We start from the raw sequence: 24,541 nt of genomic DNA, 5'->3' as shown, positions 1-24,541 counted from the left end.
CAAATGTAGCAAGTTTATATATGTAAACCAAACGTATTTCAGGTATCATATATGTTTCTACTTGAACAACTAGGAAGTATAAAACCTCAAACAGTTTTCCATGAAGTGCAGTGAGAAATGATCAAAACAAAAATGGAATGTCAAAATATTATCAGCACATTTTTCAGCTAGATCTATATTGATGAGAATGAAATAACGTTGGCTAAAGGTATTTGTACAAGTGTAAAAGAAGAACTATTGACTTTGAAACAAAGAAAGGACATAAACAGTTCAGATACAGATATTATAAAGAAGATAGAAGACCTTACGGAAAACATACTCATATGAAAATTTAATATGGCAAGAGAAAAACACAAGAAAGTCAGAGCTGCGTTCATGGAGCAAATGCAACATTTACAAGTAAGGATTGGTCATTGAAAAAGTTTACAGCAAACTAATGGTAACAAAGATTACACATATCTTAAATTCATTTATCAATACAAATAATTACTTTTAAACTACCACGCTATGATTCTTAACCCTTATGCTGCTACATTTCTATAATGAACTTGTCCATCTTTCAATTTGGACAGTACCATTAACTGTTAAAAGGGGTGCTAAAAAGATACTGACTCATGATCTACACTGGTTACAAAAGGCAGACTTAGTCGTGTCCAGCATGATAAGGGTTAATTTGAAACATGTTCAAGAACTTTTCTCTTCGAGCTTATTGCAATTATATGAAATCCAGACACTTCTATATAAACCGGTATAGAGAGTAATTGTACGGAAAAAATAAAAGTATTTCTCTTAGGGCAGAAAGTATGCATTGGTCCGTTAGTGCATCAAGGTGCTATGCTCATTTTTTGACATAAAATACATTTTGTATTTTCTTTCTCGTAAAAACATTGGCACTGTACCTTTATTGTTGACAGGTGATATGATTAATTCATCAAAGTGATATATGCAAATATATCAAAACCTTTATGCATTAAAGAGCTATGTTTATCATGTTCATGTATCATGTAAAGTTCTCTCTGCCAAAAAACCACCTTGAAGCATGTTTGTATTTGAAACTAAAGGATACATTCAACCGCAAAAATTGCCATTTGAGAAAGGTAAGGTGCGCCGTTTGGACAATCGTGACTTTTTATTTAATACTAAACCGAGATGCACGATGGTACGATGACGAAAACGCGATGTCGCGACGGCACGATGATGAAACAATGATGGTACGATGGTGAAAACGCGATGGCACGATGATAAAATCACGATGGTGAAACCACGATAGTAGAAACAGTAGAATCTAAAGGGTAAATTTCGTCTCACAAAATACATTGAGATACATTCATCAATTGTTGACAAAAATACAAGCGCATTTCTAACCGGTAGGCGATGGTACGATGGTGAAAACGCGATGGTACGACGGTGAAAACGCGATGGCACGATGGTGAAACCACGGTAGTACTATGATAATAACGCGATGGTACGATGGCGAAAACGCGATAGCACGATGGTACGATGATGAAAACGCGATGGCACGATGGTGAAAACGCGATGGTACGATGATGAAAACGCGATATTACATCGACATTTTACCATCGCACAATCGCGATTTCATCATCGTGCCACCGCGTTTTCACCATCGTACCATCGTTGTTTCATCATCGTGCCATCGCGCCATCGCGTTTTCGTCATCGTACCATCGTGCATCGCGGTTTAGTATTAAATAAAAAGTCACGATTGTCCAAACGGAACACCGCAGAAAGGGGCCACAACTTAGGACTATAAATATTCTAATAAAATAATTTGCTGTAATGAAATGAATATATAATAATTCAATATGGTTTCAAACATTTATACACCGTTTACTGGAAATAGCACACTGATGCTCTTTAGGCTCGATATGTTGGATATGCTTTTTTGGGTCATGACTGAAACACTGTCCCCATCCCCATCTAACAAATAACCTTAAAACATGTCAATCTTTGAGATGCGTAAGGATGTGCATTAGCAACTACTAGTGTATTTCTACTTTATATGGAACGAATACAAACGAACAATATCTGATGGAAATACTTTTCTCAATTCCGAGAGTACAATTTCTTTGATTTGCATTTTGCGTTTATGAATTATGAACGTACACTCCTGCTATTTCGTGTTTAATCCTGGTTCCATTTTCCATAGAATCAACTACATTCAACGGATTTCATATAAATAGTGAGAATGCAGAATAATTGAAAACATAATCCTGTAGTAAATATATATTTTTGAGTCAAAGAAGGGTCATCCTACCGAAGATACCGTGTTTCAACACAAACAAAGACAAGATCAACAGCCTGGAATGCTAGGTGTAGAGAGGAGAGAACACCAAGAAAATAGTGAAGAAATCAACTTTAGAAGACTGCAAAAAGGTGAATGTTCCATACACCGAGTAAAGTACAAAGTGTCCCAATAATACGTAATATCATTTTGTACATCTGTACGAAAAGCACACACATATTCAAAATTAGCAAGCATGCTTTAAAGCTTGACACATAGCATGTTTATCATAATCGCTTCAATTACTTTATGCTTGCGCAAATTAATTTCTAGTTTAAAATGAAAAAGGTACATCTTTATAGTCAAGCTTTGTAATTCAGAATAGATAGGTACCAGAAACATCCGGCAGCAACATTTGACCCGGTAGACACCACTTCAATGCAAAACATTTGGAGCTACCAACATCTCTCATGGTGGAGTTTCTTACGAGTTCTGATAAACATTTCATCAGAAAATAAGTTATTTGATAACAAAAGCGTATCTGTGTTTCTATTTATGAATTAAGCCAATTTCAAACATTTCCAGCAAACGAGCAAGCCTAGCAATGGTACAGAACAATCCTGATATAGCGGACCTAAGTGATACGAACAGGCCAACGAAAATAGCCGAGCGTTTCTCTGAAATGTACGACAATGAATGGATAGAAGTGTTCGAGGCTTTGAGCAAACACAAGAAAGGAATGCCAGAGGAGCCTAAAATTATAAGCATACTGCTTGAAATTGTTTAGGTTTGCACATTTTTTAATACACCTATAATTACTTTTAACTGGTAATGGAATATGTCAATGGAATTCATACGAATATTCTTTGGAACAATAGAACGCATTTAACAAAATATATAAGATCCTTAGCTTTGAAGCACACAGTCGTTATATTTAAATATTTTGTGATCCTTGTTTGGTAAATATCGTAAACAAAGTTAACATTTTCATGAAGAAACGACGAAAGATAGATTAATAAAATCATACTTCTAAGAAAAATGAAAATGATTATAATACTTGATAATTTTAAGGGCGGTCGAGTTTACTACTGTTTCTATACATAGAGCCTCCGTAGTCGAATTGTTAAGGTCGCTGACTTCAAATCATTGCTTCTTACCGCTGTGGGTTCGAAACCTCGTTGTGGGTGTAGATTTCTTTCAAGCGAGGAAGCAACCCAACTGGCTAACGGAAAGTCGGTAGCACTACCCAGGTTCCGCCCGTGTACGTAGTAATGGCAGCAGGGGATTCTGGGGTTTTCCTCCACAATCAAAGGTTTTGACAAGAAATTGACTTATATTTGTGTCATTGTGACGTTAATCCAAACCAAAACTAAACAATTTTTGTATCATATCTGTAGGAGGCTTACAAGATTTGCCAGCAAGAAGCACAGAGCCAAATACCTGAAATGGAAAGTGTCTTTGTTGAAATACTAACAGGACAAAAGGTACTCTACTGATCTATGTTCGAGTATTGCTATTATCAGGCGCTACACCATTGTTTTATACTTATTTGTGCTTAAATAAATTACAATTCATTGTATGGCTAACACATTCAATTGCTGGGTCGCATACAAATCTCTTATTAATGCCATGTTCTCACGGTTTGAAACATATCTCAGTGCAGAAAAGTAATTACGTGACTGATCACATTTCATCTTAAAAAGGCAAACACATGCCTTTACTTAAATCTAATATTTTTAAATGGTGATTACGTCACAAAGAACGATATACCATTGCCAGAGTGGGTCCTTCAAATATGGAATAAAGCATTCGTCCACGTGTTACTACTTTACGTACGCTTTATATAAGCCCACAAAATTTTCTTGACTAATGTAGTTTTAAAATAAATAATAAGCCTCTTACAAAAATATTAGCGATAATTCTAAAAGTTTTTTTAACAATATCAAATTAAGGTTTCCAGGCAGACCATGCTGATGAAGGTTGAACGCTCTTGATACAGTACAGAAAAGGTATAGCTGAGATAGCATTAGAACGGCTTCACAAGGTATTACAAGTACATGTATTTTGTTTATATCTGTTATATCTAAAAAAACATAAATAACTTTTTGTCATACAATCAAAGAGTTATAATTTGTTGTTTTAACATGTTGTGACCAATCTAGCTTATTAGTAAAGGCTTATATTTTGTAACAAACTGCTTTCAAACTAGCTTCATCATTTATTTATTTCAAGTTGGAACATTAAACAGTAATGAAACTTTGAAGCATTTAATGACGAATTTCATCGTTCAATCATAAACATTATTTACAGAATTTCCGAGGCAAACTGAATGATATATGCAAAAAGAGACTTTCAAATGAACCTTCCGATGCCGGACCCGCAGTAAGATATGCAAGGAAAGCTGTTGAACTCAACTGGTGGATGTGTGTACAGGACCCTCCAGTTTATATGTGTCCGACTACAGACAACTTTGATCAAAATATGTACAAAGCTTACACAAAATCCGGAAGCAATCCAGAGTTTTTTTGTGTGGCCAGCTTTAAGGCTTCATAAAGATGGGGGAATTTTGCTGAAAGGTGTTGTGCAGTTTAAATAACTGTTTACCATGTTAAAACTAATACTATCAACATGTATTTTGTTCAGGCAGTAGGATGTACAGAGTTCCAATACAACGGCTGCTTAAGTTTTAGAAATATCATGCATGAACCATGCAGGCAATATCGTTATTACGAGGGGTGTTCAAATATGAATGCAACTAGGCCAATTTTCAGAAGTGCTTAACAAACAATGCCAAAATAGTTATATCAATCCTTCAAAATACTAACCACCGTGTGATATACAAAGTTTCAGTATTTTAATCCAATTTTAAAGGCGTTTTCAGAGGTATACTGTTCAGACACCGGAAAATAGCCAAACCGAGATTTTTGCACGTTTGATATTTTCTTCCAGCAAGGTGTTTATTTGAGCTTCGGAAACAGTAAAAAGTCACAAGGGGCAAGATCTGGCGAATAAGGAGGGTGAGGAAGCTCGACAACCTTTTCATGTTTCAGATATTCGCGTACAATGGCCGCTTTGTGTGACGAAGCATTGTCATGCAACAACCTGACACCATGGAGACCAGTTGCTGGTCGACTGTTTGCGAAATATTTCTTTGATTTATGAAGGACCTTGCCTTTGTAAAACTTGGCATTTACAGATTTACCCTTTGGTACGGCAATTTGAATAGCAGGACCTTGATTTGTAAAGAAAATTTACATACATTACCTTTTTGACGCTCATGGTGCGTTTTGCTATGCAAGGTCTTTGGCTTCCTTTGGTTGCCCATATTTTGTTCTGTATCTTTCCCTTGGGCTCTTAAAAGTGAACCCACGTCTCATCGCCAGTGATGATATTTACGAAAGATCGATTGTTGTATTAGGGAACTGTTTCAACAATTGTTTGGCGATTCTTCAAATTTTTGCTCTTTTCTAAGGAGATGGGTTATCCATCTGGCACTTATCCTTTTGATTTTTAAATCACGTCTGAGAATTGTATGAGCAGCTCCTACTGAGATACCGACGCATTTAGCTATATGCCTAGTTGTAAATCTTGCATCTGTAGCAATAAAATCCTTTACCTTTTCAACTATTTTTGGCGAAGTTGCAGTTATCGGACGGCGTGCATGAGGCGCATCTTTTACTGAATCTGCACCACCTTTAAATTTCTTACACCACCGTGTGACAGATGAAAAAGAAAGTTCAAATTTCACATAAACACGACATATTTCATTAAATATGTCTTTCGCCTGTATGCCAAGAATACAGCGGTTCTTAATATAGGAACGTATTTGGTCAGTGAAAGGAGACCTTTTCCCAACCATTTTAGCTTTAGTGTACACGAGTAGATAGTGTTAATCGAGCTATTGTCATAGCTAGACTGAACGGATTTAAACATGTATTGTATCAATGGAGAGCTCACACAACCCTCTATGCGATACATGTACCTGTTTCGTGCAAATCGTGGTTAAAAGCGAGCTATTGGCCTAGTTGCATTCATATTTGAACACCCCTGTACATAGACTAACACATACTTTTGAAGTTAAACTTAAAAGATATCGGTATGCATTATCAAGGCATTGGCATAATTCAGACTTGTATAAGCACTGGACCACAAATCAAGAACATCTGGACGTGATTATTTTGTAACTTTATCTAAAATTTCACATTGAGTTATATGCGTATATCACAGTAACGTGTTTGTTGCATTTGGTTGTTGTTTGGGTTTGGCGTCCTCATTCAACAATAGTTCAGTTATGTAACAGTTGGCAGTTAACCTAACAAGTGTTCCCAGAATTTTTACACAAGGACTAACCTGTCCTCCGCAAGTAACTACCAACTCCTTCACATGAATCAAAGGCAAAGGGCAAATGATTTCAGACACGATTCTATCAAATCGTCACAGAGAATATTCGCCTTGCCCTGGGATTGAACTGATGACCCCACGATCAATAGATGTACGCTCTCCATATTGAGCTAAATTTATAAATGTTAACATACATCAACAATATCAGTATTTTTCATGATCAGTTGCATGTATGATTTAATACTATTAAGGTATGATTATTGTAGAAACTGTGTCATAAGTCAAACTATATTAAGAACGAAAAAACGCCAGATATCATGGACTGCCTTATGGTCTTTTGAAAAAGAAACTATGTATTGTTGTCAACAGAAAAAAAGTCATGTCTTATTGTCGTCTGAAAAAATATACCAGCAACCTTGGACTGTCTTATAGTCTTCTGAAAAAGGCCAGGGACTGTCTGAACCAGGGGCTCTCTTACAATATTTGTATGTTCCAAGAACAGAAATAATACATTATAAGAAAGATATTAAACAAGACAATGACTATCTTCAGGAAAACTGTGTTAACGTAGAAAACCCTGGCATATCAAGTGTCTGAATTAAATGAACTAATCTTTAGGCTTATAGTACCAGAGACCAATCTCATCATATAATGAACAACAACAGCAACAACAAAAATAACATTTTGTTAGCAATCATCGGCAAGAACACAGATAAAATAATGATTTGATCATACATGACATAGTATGTATAGGTTATAAGTGTGGTATTTCTGTATAATATTACGTGTTCATGATGGCAGTATGAACAGAACAAATTAATATTACTTAAACAGTTACCATAATTATTAATTAGACATTTACACTTCCGCATTCCTCACACTATACGCTCAGCCTTTCTGTCAAACAGTAAAAGTTTAGTTTTTACGTCAAACTTTATTCTCGAGAAAATGGTATATAAATTATTTACCGCTTTTTAATGCCTGTTCTACTTAAGATTTCATTGCGTATCTAGCATTGACTTATTGTTTTAACTCCAAGGCAACAAAATGTCTCAACAATTTCTAAACTCTCGTTTTTAATATACCAGTTATGATCAATGACTGTATTTCTTTTTCTAAATACACATTTTTTATTTTATTAAAAGCCTCTTTAATGGAATACACATAGGCCTATAAGCTATCTTACTGTGCCTGAAGGCTTTGTCCACAAATAATAAATCATACTGCCGTGCGACTTTGGAACATGGTGAGTAAAGAGTGAAGTTAGGTGTTCCATTAACCGGTATAACCTCCAGAGTGATGTTTCTGCCACATGCCGTTCCAAGGCGACCACCACTGTGTTCCTTTATTTGTTCGTTTTGTCCTTGCGTTCGCTGCATGTGTATTGTAGCTCGGGGATGCTGATTTTAGGACGTGGTTTTCCATGTTGGATATTTATAATATATATATATATATATAGATTGTTTTATTTGCCCTGATGAGTATAAACGAAACCGGTAGGCAAATATAATGTTACTCATGTAATGTTGTTTATTTTTTCTTTATAATATACTTGATCCGGTACAAACTTTTACATTTTTTATATATATATATATATATATATATATATATATATATATATATATCATTATTTATAATACTGCAAATGAATTTCTCGGATTTTCATTGGTTAACATGCACGTTATAAAAAACCGTATACCCCGTGAGCGAATTTCCCCTTCAGCGGGCCCCTCTACACTGACGGTATATACGGAAAGTGAATATCGATTTTGATTGGCCGTTGCGTAAGGCCATTTTTCAGTTTACATTAGAAACAAAATAGAAGACTCAACTGAACATCTGGGCATCATTAGACAGTCTACTGGCCAGGTGGATATAAAGAGTAAAATTGACAAAGGGAGGAAAACAGCATATGCCTTACTTGGAGCAGGTTTTCATGGGGTAAACGGCCTTAAACAGGATGTAAAAGCTCACATTTGGAATGTATATATAGTACCGAGGCTGCTGTATGGTCTCGAGACTCTTTACTACACCAAAACAGATGTGAAAAAGGTAGACGCCTTCCAAACCAAGACACTGAAACAAATTCAGCATCTTCCAGATCGAACCCCAAACTGTGCTGCCCTTGCTTTGTTAGGAGTGTCTCCTGTCTCTACCCAGATACACAAAAATACTCTGAATTTATTCTACAGTATTCTGCAAGCACCAAGTTCAGTTGAATATGAAGTGGCTGAAAGACAGTTAGCCGTTAAAGAACTTCACCACAAAAGTATATTTTCACATATTAGAAGACTGCTTCTCCTCTATAAATTACCAACAGCATATGAATTGTTTGACAAGACACCTGATGAATCAGATTGGAAGAACCTACTTAAGGAAGCTGTTAGGCTTTCAATAGAAGAGCAATGGAGGTCAGACTTTGCGGAAAAACCTAGCCTCAAGTACATTAATCCATCCTCGCTGCAGGCTGGTAAACCACATCATGTATATACTTCAGTTAGACCTAACTTACAAGATGTCAAGAGGGCGGAACTTAAGGCAAGACTCATGACAGGTACATACACCTTACAAGCAAATAGAGCTGCATTCAACCAGTACAATGTGAATCCAACCTGTAAATTGTGTAATACAGAACCTGAGACCAGGGATCACTTCATTGCTGTATGTCCAGCGTTAGAGGTCATCCGTCAAAAAATAAAAGTCCGTCTAAAAAATGACATACAATCTGATATATCATGTGCTTTGAAGGACAGACACAGGTTTACCCATCTTATGCTTGACTGTACACATCCCAGTACTGGACTTCAACTCCAGCTGACAGCTGAGAGTATAGACAAGGTAGAGTTGCTATCAAGAGAATTGCTGTTAAGGCTCCACTTGGCAAGGTGCAGGGACTTTCGGACAGTGACCCATAATGCAATACTTAAGTACTTTTTAATCATTAAGTAAAGATAATCCCCCTTGTATATCCCCCCCGGAAGTGTTAGGGTGTAAATATCTAGTTACAATCTGTGTGTGATTTAAAGTGGATTACTTAATTCGCGATTCAGGAAGGATCGATCTGCATACTACCAAGATACAGCTAGATCTTGGGTGCTCCGAAAAGTCAACGGAGGAATTTACTAAACAACAACAACAACAATGGCGGACGTCTCTCGATTCGAAAATTAATTCAATGATTACCCTTCTTTGAGATGGTTTCATATCAATCATGGAGTTATTCTATACATTTAATAAAGTTCATTTTCTGGAAAGCTCGTCATTTTGTTGTTATTCATAGGAGACAAAGCAGTACGAGTCATATTTTTCTTGCCAATAATGGCAATATTCACCAGTTGATTTAAACAAGCACTTAAATTTATCTTGTGTACAACACTGTCAACAGCAACTGAACGACTGGTCACTGCAGATAAGTCTGCTTAGTCTGTATAAACTAATTAAATAAACAAAATGATTTACTATCATTACAAATTCAAATAACTAAATGGTATCACTTCATAAATTTATTTCTAATAATAACAATACAGTAGCCTACCGCAGTGAGCAAATTTCAAGACTGGATTAAAAAACATTGACAACAATTTTTTTTTTTTAAATGAATATAAAAGCAAAAAATTTTAACAGGAGTTTTCTTAAAAAACAAATTTAAAATACAAAATTAATTCAACTAAGAGCGATCAAACCAGCACTTGCCGCGAGGTGTATTCCAGTGCTCGGTGAAACGTATCTGAAACGACAAACAATGATTTATTCAAGAGCAAATCACTAATCGAGATGTATTATTTCGATTCTAACATGTTACCAAGGATTCTTGCCGACATTCATTAAATATTTGCCCGTTTTCAATCGGTTTCTTTTCCAGTGTGCCGCTATGCCGTTTGACGCCATGACGTAATAACTGTGATGTCAGAACAGTGATTTGTTGTATAATAATTCAGTTTTCTGTCTTCTTTGTTTAACAGGAAAATGAATCGGATCGTGTCAGAATAATTAATTTTACGGGTATAATGCACTTTAGTGGTCCCCGGAAGTTTACAATGCGCATGCGCAGCAAGTTGGGGATGTGGGGCAAAGCAGGGATGTGAGGGCAGCAGCCCCCAAACATATTCATCTTAAAATAAAGTTACCTCTTTTAATATTTAAGACATTATTAAACTACTATTATTATAGGGACCGCTAAAGTGCAAGTGCTCCAATTTTACAGCAAGTTCAAACAACAATAATCATCATAATTAACAACTGTGTCATAATGTAGTACACTTGCCATTTCCATGTGATTATATATATATATATATAGTCAGTAGTCCAACTGACTTGACGCCATCCTAGGAAATATTGAGATAATTTTTTCATATGGGCAATATCCCCACTCGCGTCAAACACTCGAAGGTCCAAAATAGTTGCAGCAATTTCCGATGAAATTTTCATCGCTGTCGACGCTTGTCGACTAATATCGTCGGGTAATTCAGCATTGTTCCGACATAAATATCTGTATAGAATCATTCAACATGAAAATAAGCCAGGCACTGGATACACCAGTCTAAAAGTGAATTCCAGAATAAAAGTTCCTACTACCTCAACTCAAGAATTTTAGAATGATGTGTAATATTTGAAAAGTAAAGAAATTACAAACCGACAAATCAAACAGAAGCTTGAAAACATCAATACCTGAATTACATACTCATATTTATACTCTTCCAAATGGCACGAGCAAATGCGAATTACATACATCAACATTTTTCCATACAGTAAAACCTGTCTTAAACAGCCAGCCAAGGGTGTTGGGAAAAGTGGCTGTTTACAGTAGGTGGCTGCTTAATGCAGGTAATTTATAGAATAAATGACCATTTTGGGAAATGATCGAGACACGGGCTGCTTAAGACAGGTTGGCTGCTAATTAGAGGTGACCGCTTAAGCAGGTTTTACAGTACTGGCATGCAATTTTTGTATCGGGTACGTGACGTCATTTGTAACACTGTTTCAATCTTTTAATATCAAAATTTTCAATTTTACTTTGGTTAAAGAACTTATTTATTTCATCTACCAGAATAATTCTAAGATTAGATCTAACTCTGTGTATGTAATGAAAATTAGCTTTGCATCCAGAAATATGAATTTGTTCTTTCTCAGAATAATATTGCGCTAGTCTAGGATCTGCTGCAGAAATTATGCATATTTTTCGACAAAAATCAAATCATAAAGTCTAAGCAATAAATATATTTGTTGACAAGACTTAGTGTTAGTAATGTCTTAGCAGGGCTTATGTCATATGACACAGTTAATTTGACAATAGGTACTGTTCTGTAAGTGACTTCATGAAATACATTTATTAAATGCAAAATCTGACCGGCTGCAGTAATACCGAAGACAAGAGTTTTTAACATGGTGTAATTTATGTTACCATTATTGTCCTACTAGTCGTAACGTACGTTCGGTGTCAGAGTTTATGTTGCGTCTTTGCAAAAATGTTCCATTCCATATGACTGTGTGAAAGGTGCCATATTCTCGGTGTCAGAGTTTATGTAGCCTCTTGGCAAAAATGTTCCATTTCATATGTGTGAAAGGTGCCATATTCCGGTGTCAGAGTTTATGTAGCGTCTTGGCAAAAATTTTCCATTCCATATGTGTGAAAGGTGCCATATTCTCGGTGTCAGAGTTTATGTAGCATCTTGGCAAAAATGTTCCATTCCATATGTGTGAAAGATGCCATATTTATGTGAATAGGTTATTCTAATCTTTGGCAGTGATTGGCCAGCAGGTATCATCATCATTGGCTATATATACCTGCAATTAAAAAGAATTTTTTATTCCAAAGACCACACAAAGTATATTTTTCCAAAATTACTTTTAAATGCGACTGAAGTGCATAGATATTCTATAAAATCAATAAAATTTCAGAGGGATTGGCATGAAACTTTACATTATTCTGAACCGTGTATTTGTCAAATTTTCTCGACATAACATTAATTAACCCTTACCCTGCTAAACTTCTATAATGAACTTGTCCATCTTTCAGTTTGGACAGTACCATTAAATGTTAAAAGGAGTGCTTACCAAAATGTTACTGACTGAATGGCCAACAATGCAGATCATGATCAGACTGCATGGATGTGCAGGCTGATCATGATCTACACTAGTCGCAAAGGCAGAATCAGTCGTGTCCAGCATGATAAGGGTTAAAACAACAACAGCACAAATGGAACACTTTTAATCAATGACAGAAATTTATGAGCAGCACCATTTTTACACAAATATTGGTTAGATGAACGTATCACATTATTACCAAAAATAAAATAAAATAACAAAAGTCATCAATAAATTTATTATCGGTCGGTTAAAAAACCCCTATAGGTCAGGCTATGTGTCCGGTTACTGGACATCTAAGACACAGGTTAAACTTCCAGTTAACGGATGGCTGGACACTGAGTCGAGGACTGACACTGCTCATTATTTATAGTTGGGTGTTCTCATTTAAATATTAGCTACTGTATGAATAGCTAAGTTTATATTTGGGTGTTAGCTATGAATAGCTAAGTTTATATTCGGGTGTAATCATTTAAATATTAGCTGTGAATAGCAATTGAACCACTCTTTGAAAAGGAATATTTTAAATCATCTGCCATATTCTGAAATACCTACATTTCTCTTATGATCCCTGGATTCTGTTCCTGAAATGACTTCTAGTTCAATGCGGCCACAGCATGTTGAATAACATCATCTGATTGCACTTAGATGACCTGACATCTAACATTTGATTTTTCCTAGATTTCCACTTTATATGAACATCCAAAGAGATACTGTGAGTACTGGTACTTCTTTGGCACATCATGACATATTCACTCTACTTCCGTGTTCAGGCTAAAAGTACACGCGACCCGAGGCTGAACAGCTTAGATAGAAGATTAAACGGATAAGCAAGTTTTACTTCAGTTCTCCTTTACTACAATCCAAGTTCTTACTCGAGAAACTCGAAACTAGCTGTAAATTTCCTTAAAACATTTATAATTCATAACTTTATCATGACATCACAGTACATTAGGGGTTCTAATTGACCAATCAGACAGCTGCATTTTCGAGTACCTGCCAGTTTCCACTTGGGTATAACAAAGTATATTTACAATGAACATATAGTGACTTTAGAAATAAATATCACACTATTTTAGAAATCAAATTAAGATTTCTCACTGCACATGCCCCAGATGATGCTACAAACAACAAAACTTTGAAGTTTCATTGAAATATTAAATACTTTTATTTTAGTTGAAAGTTTGGGATTTTACACAGGGAGTCTATGATAAAGTCCGAGTAAAATGTAATCATTACCCAAGTGAAATTAGTATCATTCCGCAATGTTTTGGACATGTTAAAATTATGAATTCCATTTGTAAATCCAATTTCTTCCGCAACCAAAAAAACGCAAACCTACCGTTATCTTCGTATGTTTCCGCGTCCTTTACGGAAACGCACGAAAAACAAGGCGCGGATTGAGGCACCAAATGGGGAATTGAAAAAATAGTAATATTTGTCAAACTAAGGAAAATCGTTGCTATTGAGACCAAATACGCGAATTTGCAGTATTATAAATTCGTTATAAAGGTTTCTGACGGGATATACGGTGGGCATATCGCCTCGGGTTATATGAATCACAGTCAGGCTATATGCCCACCGTATATCCCGTCAAAAACCTTTATAACTAATAGTATTCTAACACGACCAGATTTGTTTCCTTATTAAACACAGAAGACTGAAACTAAGTATTACTATACAACACATGCACTGTTTGTATGTCACAATTATTACGTCACAGCGTCAAACGTCATGTAGCCGCGCGCAGGAAAGGAAACCACACAAAACAGGCAAATATTTGGTAAAATTACTGTTTGTGATATATTATTTCTTTATATGTTCCAAATATGTTTTAAGTGACTTTTGTTTGGGTGGACGTATTTGATAACCATTTAACAATCAGATTTGTCCAATTACAATGATCGCGAATTACGTTATTTCTTTCAATACCCTTCAGGCAGGAGCACTTGCAGGACGGACTATATAGATATCAAATAAAAAGTTTAGAATATCATTATATTAAATAACATAATTAAAATGTTCAGTTAAAACTCCTCCTTTAGAAATATTCTTTAACTTTTTCCATAGATTATCAGTTCTTTTTATATTTAATGATACAGTCATATATTGGGGACTGAGGAAATATAGAACATGTTTGATAAAACAACAGCCTTTGTTTTGTTTCCCACTCTAATCAGAGTCATGCTAAGTACTGCGTTGTTAGTAACAGTTTCATAGCAGTTTTCGAAAGTTTTACATATTCAACAAAACAACAAAGAAAAATATCAAACAGGGAGTGCCACGCACCAAAAGCGCAGCCTCCTCAAAACGAACCCCCCAGCACGCAAACGCGTGCACCACACACACACTCAAAGCTTACACATCAGGACAAAACAAACAACACACACACACACACACACACACACACACACACACACACACACTCAAAGCCAACACATAAGGACAAGACGAACAATAAGCATACACACACGCGCGCACACAAAGTCAACACACAAGGACAAAACGAACAAACAAAGGAACACAGTGGGACACCGCCTTGGAACGGTCAGTGGCAAAAACACCACTGGGGAGCTTAAACCGGTTTATGGTGCGCACCCAACCTCACTCTTACCCCCACCATGTTCCAAAGACATGGGACAGTGTAAATAAAAGTAATCCCCTCCAGGTGAATCTCTAACACACGTAATGGAAACAAAAAGGCATGGCATGTAAAACACAAAAATGCTCGTGTATAAATATATAAAAAGCAAACCTTAAGAACCAAAACGTATGTACTCAATGCCTTTTCAGAAGACAGAGCAACAAGAGAAACACCCTTAAGGGCCCGACAAAACAGGCCAGAAGACAAATATCAAAACAGTTCAGTCCTGGTAGGATTTGAAAACTGCTCATCATAGAGTCCTCCCCCTCTTCCGTCAGACGCAATCAAAGAGGGAAGCGTAGTGTCCAACTGTAAACGGGTTGAACACTAAACATGCGGTATGTCTCAAAACATTTGGGTCGTAACCTCTTTTAATAAAACGTTTGATAATCTTTTCAAATACATTTGGAAAATTACCATGACCCAAGATCTTACGAAGTTTGTAAACCACATCCCCATAAAAAACGGGTTTAGAAATACCTTCTCGCAGAAGTGTCTTTAAATTACTATTGAATTTTAAAACTAAATCAGAATTACGATAATAAAATTTAGTAAAATATTTACGCAATTTGTAATAACGGTAGCCTTGCTGAAGAAGTTTACTTGTAATATATTGATTACGTTCATTGAAAAGCTTGACATGACTACACGCTCTGGCAAACCGAATTAATTGAGAAATATATACCCCATAAGATGTAGCCTGAGGTACATCCCCATTCAAATGGGGAAAATTTACAATAATAAAATTAAAATCATCCCTCTTGTCATAAATTTTGGTATGTATTATATTGCCATAAATAGAGGGATGTAAATCTAAAAATGAAGCATCAGTATCCGAATTGTTAGTTTTAATTAACTGAAGCTCCCTAGGATAAATAGTACCCACCAAATGACCAAAAAACGGATTATCCATATTAAGAATATCATCCAGATAGCGTGATGTATTATTAAATGAAGTTATAATATCTGTTTGCGTATCTGGAGAAAGGCTCAACATAAAGTCTCTTTCATAACAATATAAAAACAAATCTGCGACAAGGGGTGCACAATTTGTTCCCATGGGAATACCAACAACTTGTCTAAAAACTGCATTCCCAAACCTGATGTAAATGTTGTTCAATAAAAAGGAAAGGGCTTTACAAACTTCGTCACAGGTCCACATAGTATAATGTTTAATAATATTGCTAGTAAAAAGAAGCTTTATCAAAATTGCAAGCGATAAATGTTGCATTCTCTCTGGCAAAAGTCTTTTGAATTAGGGAAGTTAATTTGTCATTTATTAAGTTATGTGGTAAAGTGGTATACAAAGTAGAAAAATCGTATGTACTGACTGTAGATACCTTGTAATTATTAATTTTCAACTTATCCAGGATTTCGCCAGAATTTTTAATCGACCAAAATAAGTGTTTACCAGAGTTTTCGTATACTTTATCGCAGTATCTTTCCACGTGGGCTTTCACAGCAGTTAGACATGATGTTAATAGTTTTGAAATATTTGTAGTTGTACAAGAACTTGAATTAGCGATAAAGCGAGCTTTATATGGTTGTTTATGCAATTTAGGAATTCAGTACATGGTCGGTAGTTTAATTTGTTGATCGTCTATACGAACTTTTAAATTAGAAACTTCAGTGATCGTAGGTGGCATTGAACGCGGAAAATAAAAAAAAACTCATTTGTAAACACACTTCGAGTATGTTCAACTGGTCTGTTGGGAACGGTCATACATAACTTATGTACCTTTAACTGTAGTGCACTATTGATGGTGCATGTAATAAAGCAATCAATTCAGCCAATTCAAATGTACCACTTTAAACTGGAGGTGTTTTTGGACCGTAGGCATATTATACATAGATCATTCAGCTAAAGCGGTAATTATATTGTATGCATTTATTTTCCGCATTAATGATAACATCAGCGACAACAACTAATGATTTCTATTATGAAAATGAAAGTAAAATCTAAAATAAAATGCGCTTGTCACTTTTAATCGTGTAAAACTTTGATTTTAAAAACAAAAGAATAAGGTTACCATGATAGTGGTTAAAATATATACTTAAAATTTTAAACACTTTGATAGTTAATATGAAATAAAATATAGCTCACACTGGGTGTACTAAACCATGCAAAAGTACTAAACGATGCAAAAGTAGTGTATTACACATCGATTCGCTTGACGTGTAACCGCCTACACAAGGTATACTGTGTTTTTGTCGCTTTTAAAGATAATTTACCATATATAAGCAAAGACATTGGCGTATTTGTACACGAAGTTTTTATTTGGACACTGTGAAATCGATATCAGATATTTGTGTAGGAGATTTCACCAGTTATATCAGTGTTATATATCGTAAACAATTGGATATTTTGCTAAACTATTATGGTAAATATACATTTTATTTTCATTTTGTAATACTAATAATTATTCAGTATTTCATTTATTGTCGTGGAAAACAAATGATGATTTGTACATGTAAATACCTGTATAATATTTCTCTGTGTTCTCATATCACTGTGACTCATTACGTATGCAATTCTCTCTGTGTTACATTGTAGCCTCGGGCAGATCTGTACTGTATAGATATGTCTTTATAGATATGTCCACATTCTCTTTAATTTGCTAATCAATTTAAAGTGTATAAATTGTCATATTAAACTAGCTAAGAATCATATACATGTACGCAGTAAAAAGAAACTATATTTTTTATTTCAGGCCGGAAATTTAACAGAAAAAGAAATCATTGGTATGTATTTGTTCATCATTCAGAAAAATATTTAAGTTTTTTTTGGACATATTTTACACTTACTGTTAACGTTATATCGGTATAGTATATTGTATCCCACACTGGCGTGTTTATGAGAGAACGGGTGGTTAGTCATGTTTACGCGGATAATGATATGTCAACAAAATATTTGCGTCGTCTAAAACCAACTTCGTACTTTTGGTTTTACTTATTTCTTATAGTATCGTTGTTTATTTATTTAACTCAACCTCTTGAGTCACGTTGGGGAGTTGTCGCTTAGTAATTTTTTGTTGCTGTTTTGGGTTTAACGTCACACCGACACAATTATAGGTCATATGGCGACTTCCCAGCTTTTGATACTGGATGAAGACCCCAGGTGCCCCTCCGTGTATGAAGTGTGGTATTGATATGTTTACTGGTTAGGTTAACTGACCGAAATTCTTTTGCAAAACTGCGTTTAATTGTATTAAACAAGAAGAGCTGCTCAAAATTCAGGTAAAAGTTGTCGTAGTCAGAAAGTTATGGTGGCATATTTCTGCCATAAGATTGACTGCTGAAAAAAATAATGCGAGGCTCTGACGAGAGTTCTATCAATTTTATTCAACGAGTGTAATAAATTCAATGTAGCTTTTCCCGCTGAAACATCAATATGTCTTCTTTCTTTGCCAATTATAGACCAACGTCGTGTATACTTGAAATTACGTCATCATCAAAGCTTTATTACACTATTGTAATATCAAGACTATATTATGTAATAGCTTTACCGGTATTTCTCTCGCGCGACGTCAAACATCTGATAAATAAGTAAAAATGTCAAAAGAGTTAGCATCTTCTAAGCAGTATTTGCTTATAAAACAGTCTGTGAAACATGCAGAAAATCTGTCCGCATTGAAAACGTGATGTAACAGGAACCTGAATGTCATTCAGCTATTCTTAAGTATTGAATGAGTGTCGTTCCATGTTGAATTTATTATACTCATTGATCAAAATCTTAAAATACGAGGCCCTGCCGAGCATTTCGTCATTTCTATTCAACCATTGTTACATAGAAGTAATATTTTGTGTATTATATGTTAGCTTTTCCTTCTGAAACATCGAAATATCTCCTTCCATTACCTGTCACAGACAGGTCATCCGACCAGCATGTCTGTTCTAGCATGTCTCGATTTGACCGCCACTTTAACAAAGAAGAAGAACAAGCTATGTATAGTCTGCGATAAACAATGGTTGCCGTTGATAAACCAGGCAACACACCACAAGGGTTTGGTTATATGATAAATGTTGCACTAGAGTATAGCAAAACAACGTAATGACATTAGTTTAATCCTGCGACGTCAAGCGTGATAATGATTAATAATTGTAAAAACATATTTTACAGATGTTGCCGATATGTACATTGCTGAACATCTTGAGGCATGCTTCCATAGCGCAGCAATTACCGTTTGAGTGACTAAAATCTGCAAGAAGGAGTCTCCGTGGCCGAGTGGTTAAGCTCGCTGACTTCAAGTCACTTGCCCGTCACCGATGCGGGTTCGATCCTCACTCGGGGCGTTGAATTTTTCATGTGAGGAAGCCATCTAGCTGGCTTACGGAAGGTCGATGGTTCTACCCAAGTGCCAACCCGTGATGAAATAATGCTCCTTGGGGCACCTGGGGTCTTCCTCCACTATCAAAGCTGAAAACTCGCCACATGACCTATGATTGTGTCGGTGCAACGTTAAACCTAACATAACCAAAAAAAATCTGCAAGATGATGATTTTGAAGCAAGCCGGTAAATTGCCATAAGAAATTATATAAAATTATATTTGATGCATTCCTAGCTCTCAGTATTTAATTTTACAGAACTAAAAGATGCTTTTGCAATTCTTGACAAAAACAACGATGGTTTCATCAAGAAAGCAGAAGTAAAAGATATACTCATTTCATCTGGTAAAGACGGCTCGAATGAGGAAGTCAAACGAGTCATTGCCGAGTTTGACACAGACGGTAATGTTTTTTTATTATTATATGATATACCATTTTAAACTTGCCCATAAAATTGTTTTTAATTAAGCATATCCTGTATATAATGAAGACTCCGCTTGGAAGCTTATTTGTGCTTATGGTCTTACTAGACTGTTCTAGACTGTTCGTCTGTTTCGAATATCGTTATAAAAAGGTGTCCGCCTTTGGAGGTGCCTGTATCATAGGATTGTCCACTGAATTTGGAACTATTTTTTCGTACATAAATACCTTTTAACATAACTGTTACTGTTACTACAGTCTTCTTTACAGATGTCCTCAACAAGCTGATTCCAATAAATTACATTTATTTCTGTTTAACAGGTGATGGGATGATAAACTTTGCGGAATTTTTAAATGTGATGGCTAAAAACTATACTAATAGTGCAATGGAATCTGGGGGCTCATTACAACACATGTTTAAGATATTTGACAGAGACAACGACGGCTTTATAACACGTTCAGAGATGAAAAGAGCTTTAGGTATTCTTTAAAATATGTAATCAGTATTACAAAACAAGATAATTGAATTTGAACTGGAATGAAACGTTGCAGCAAAAAAAAAAATTATGACGCTTTCGATAAATCAATATATGTAAAGAAACTAATAAGAACAGATCAGATTACATTAAGCGTAACCAGTTGGAACATAAAAACCTAAATTTCATCGATGATCAAAACCATTACGTTAAAAAAAACATATATATACAAAATGTTAAATAGATTCAGTCAATGAATGAAATCGCTGTGATAACTCCAGCGTTTAAGGCTGGGTTTGAAATCGTATTGGTAGCTTAAGATAAAAGAGTTAGATATATTCACAGGGCTTATACCTACGTTTGGGCATCATTTAAGCCTTCACCCGGTTTGAACAGCCGTTTTGATGGACATTATCTATCTAAACCACGTGTTTTGCAGATGAGATGGATGGTGGACCAGTTCCACATTCCGAGGTGGAGGGTATGATAAAGGAAGCGGATCAAGATGACGACGGAAAAGTATCTTTTAGCGGTTTGTATTACTGAAAATTTCGCTAATGATGTTTACCATTTGTAAATAAACAATTCACAAGTTCAGAGAAATATCAAGGTTAACAAAAAAAAAAAGTGAGAATGTCTTTTGGAATGCATGTCAAATAATAGCAGACTTGGTTCGATAAAGACTGCTCTTAAAAGTAATGAAACATATCACGTAAGCACTCTGTTTTATATAATTGAGTAGACTGTACGATTAAGAGAAACCAGAAATATTAACACCACTGTCTCAAAATTACTTAAGTAAGTACTTTTGTTTTCTTGGGTAAAAGCTACAATTTTACAAAGGCATCTAAAGTTATGTAGTGATATTCTAGCTTTAAATTTGGAAATACATTGTATACAATATAATTTTTCAAAATACACTAGACTTTAAGAAAGTATTAGTAATGTAAGTTTCTGAAGTTCGTTATGGTTTATGTGTACAACAGCGCAGTTACTTCTACAAAATGTATATTTCTAGGCTACCTTTACACTCGTCTTGGCGCCAGGCCTTGTCCCAATCCCTGAATAGATAAGACCTTGACGGTTCGTCTAGAATGAAACGATATTGGTCAAAGGTTTTTGGGACTACATCAGGCCAAGATGAATGAAAAAAAAAATATGAATTTTCAGAAAAGATTGAGAAATATGTAGTATATCTAACAAATAGCTATTGGTATGTGCTGTTCTAAGAGAAACCGAGCTTACAGACACAGTCGTCTGCTCATCATTATACCGGCTGTTAAAACGGGGAATTCTCAAATACGTATGATAGTTCTTCATTTTTAAATGAGCACTACAGATATCAAGTACAGTTGGCGATAAAAATTTGCATTCCTTATTTTTCTTTTTAGAATTTGAAGCCGTGATGAAAAAGAAATATCCCAAACAGTACTGCTAGCAGTTTATAATTGTATTCTTCCTTACTATAACGGTAGGTATGTTTTATCGAATAAAAATGATAAAATTCTTAAGTTTAATTGTTCTTGATCGCAGTAATCCCTTCTTCCTCAGCGGAAATAACCTTTGTTTATACTTTCCTGTAAAGTTAGATTGTTGTTTTATCACTAAAGTCAAAAGTTATTACTACATTATCTTGTGCCCTTCATGGATCTATAGATGCATTTCGTAGAAGGTAACAAGCTGAAATGCTTAAAATATTCCTCGAATTATCTTGTCTGATTCAAGATTTATGACATAATTACATATAAGCAAGGAAGTTGTAGGTTTGTTTTTCAGTTTGTTTGTTTTGGGTCTAACGCCGTTTTGCAACAGTATTTCAGTTATGTAACAGCGGGCAGTTAACCTAATCAGTGTTCCTTGATTCCGTGCCAGTACAAACCTGTGCTCCGCAAATGACTGCTAACTTCCCCACATGAAACCGAGGTGGAGGACGAATGATTTCAGACACACTGTCTTTTATCAAATCCCGGGGCCTGCGATCCGTAAATCTGCGTTCTACTTGATGAGCTATGCGGGCGGGCTTTTTTTCATTTTACAATATTGATACAATATTAGTAATTTTTCACATAATAAAACTTTGTCTGTTAGTCGACATATTTCAGCAAAAGTAATTGCCTTAATATTTACAATCTAGTTGTTCCTTTGATATTCTAAGCTTGCAAAAAGTAGTAGTAGCATTGTCTTTTATTTCTGTCCCAATAGTTCTTCCATTTCGTATCTAAAATAATTTTAGCGTAGTTCGTTGCAGTGTCTAATTGTCTGGAAGAAATCGCACTAGCATATACAGCAACTCAGTAAAGTTCTTTGCACGTGAGGTACGTGCATCAGCATATCAAAACGACAATGTTATAATAGATTAATATTTTTGCTTACATTTCAGATCCTGAAGTTAGATGATTTCTGTGAAATCTGTTTGCCATACCATGTGATCTCGTAAAGAGGCGACCGGTGTTACATTTATAAAATATTTTAATGTTTGTTCTCTAAAACATCACTTTAATGTATATCTACTTCTTCTATATTCTGCTAGAAAAAAAATGTAAACTGTTATGACAACTATCCGTCTGTATTTTTTCCTCGTGTTGTAAATGTAGTTTACAAAGTTAAAATAACTATTTTTCTTGTAAACCTGAGATTGCATTATCGAATTATTAATGATATCTTGAAGAGGGATTTGTAAATTCTGTAGTGTTTAATTTAAGTGCCCCTATACAGTTTCACTTAAATGTGTGAAATTGAAATAACGACTGAGAGGAGATTTAATAACCACTAAAGCTTTAAGAAGGGGATGCTGCTAAGACTTCACGAAAGTGTGATGGGGGCGGGTAGCTGAATAAACGAGTGCTTTTCCGTGTATAAACCGTTAAAGTTGGGTCTCACGGTCGGTCAGCAAACATTAGATAAATGACAATAAACAGAACCAGACTCAACCCTAACTTCGTGTTATTCAAGATGTGTTTACATTTTATTTTGCTTTTTGTATGACAGTCTCATTTTAGGCGTAAATGTTTACAGTGACAGTTCTCTATAGTTGGAAGAGTAACGGTCTCACTGTAGTTGGAAGTGTAACCGTCTCACTGTAGTAGGAAATGTAACAGTTTTTACTGTAGTCGAAAGTGTAACAGTCTCACTATAGTCGTAAGTGTAACAGTTTTACTGTTCTGTAAGTTTCACTATAGACAAAAGTGTAACATTTTCTTTATGTTCGCAAGTTGAACAGTTTCACTATAGTCGGAAGTTAACAGTTTCACTACATTTGTAACAGTCTAACTTTAGTCGTAAGTGTAACAGTTTTACTATAGTCGTAAGTGTAACTGTTTCACTATAGTCAAAAGTGTAGCAGTTTATACTCGGAAGTGTAACAGTTTCACCACATTCGTAAGCGTAACAGTCTAACTATAGTCGTACATGTAACAAGTTAATTATATTAATAAAGGTAACAGTTTCACTATAATCGGAAGTGTAACATAATCACTATATTTGAAAGTGTATCAGTTTAACCACAGCCGTAAGTGTGACAGTCTCACTGCAGTCGGAAGTGTAACAGTTTTATTATAGTCGACCGTGTAACAGTCTCAAAATATAGTCGAAAGTGTGACAGTCTCACGGTTGTCACAAGTAAAACAGTATCTCATTAAAATCAGAAGTGTAACAGTCTCACAGTTATCACAGTATAACAGTATCTCATTAAAGTGAGAAGGTAACAGTCTCGCAGTTGTCACAAGTATAACAGTATCTCATTGAAGTCAGAAGCGTAACAGTCTCATTATAGTAGAAAGTAAGATTGAACGAGAAGATAAAATGTTTCAATATTGATTGTTTTTATGTTGCCTTACTAATGAAGTCTCATGTTATTAAAATACATATGTACGCAGTTTTGTTAACCTGTGAATATTTGTTACGACTGAAATAAATAAAAAGAAATTGTACAAAGCATGTCTTTGTTTCTTTCAAATCAATATCGTTCTGATATAAACAAAGATAACGATTTTGATATACTTGTCAATG

General features: G+C 35.2%; 1 protein-coding gene and 2 long non-coding RNA genes across 5 annotated transcripts in view; 2 read left to right on the top strand and 1 right to left on the bottom strand.

Annotated features, from left to right (window-relative positions):
- Window positions 1-24,469, top strand: part of LOC123545124 (uncharacterized) — a 98,011-nt gene extending 73,542 nt beyond the window's left edge. Inside the window, exons 1-7 of one of the 3 annotated variants that reach the window (XM_045331429.2) lie at window positions 17,464-17,691; window positions 18,022-18,052; window positions 19,896-20,039; window positions 20,379-20,537; window positions 20,973-21,065; window positions 21,925-22,004; window positions 22,914-24,469. In XM_045331429.2, coding sequence (XP_045187364.2) covers window positions 17,689-17,691; window positions 18,022-18,052; window positions 19,896-20,039; window positions 20,379-20,537; window positions 20,973-21,065; window positions 21,925-21,971 — 477 coding nt within the window. In that variant the 5' untranslated portion in view covers window positions 17,464-17,688 and the 3' untranslated portion in view covers window positions 21,972-22,004; window positions 22,914-24,469. Of the gene's footprint in view, window positions 1-17,390; window positions 17,692-18,021; window positions 18,053-19,895; window positions 20,040-20,378; window positions 20,538-20,878; window positions 21,066-21,924; window positions 22,005-22,913 lie in introns of those variants that run through there. The other 2 variants (XM_053538532.1, XM_045331430.2) reach the window with 2 other exon arrangements.
- Window positions 1,222-7,239, top strand: LOC128555637 (uncharacterized). The gene is made up of 5 exons (XR_008370231.1): window positions 1,222-2,393; window positions 2,827-3,028; window positions 3,639-3,725; window positions 4,194-4,285; window positions 4,552-7,239. It is a non-coding gene; the product is annotated as an uncharacterized LOC128555637 (long non-coding RNA).
- On the bottom strand, window positions 10,071-13,970 carry LOC123561248 (uncharacterized). The gene is made up of 2 exons (XR_006688363.2): window positions 13,222-13,970; window positions 10,071-12,366 (listed from the first exon to the last, which is right to left on the bottom strand). It is a non-coding gene; the product is annotated as an uncharacterized LOC123561248 (long non-coding RNA).
- Window positions 24,470-24,541: the final 72 nt, after the last annotated feature.

This window comes from Mercenaria mercenaria, chromosome 1, assembly GCF_021730395.1.
Source record: "Mercenaria mercenaria strain notata chromosome 1, MADL_Memer_1, whole genome shotgun sequence".
Classification (NCBI taxonomy): domain Eukaryota; kingdom Metazoa; phylum Mollusca; class Bivalvia; order Venerida; family Veneridae; genus Mercenaria; species Mercenaria mercenaria.
Note: the sequence above shows the minus strand (reverse complement) of the source record. Positions and strands in the feature narration are given on the sequence as shown.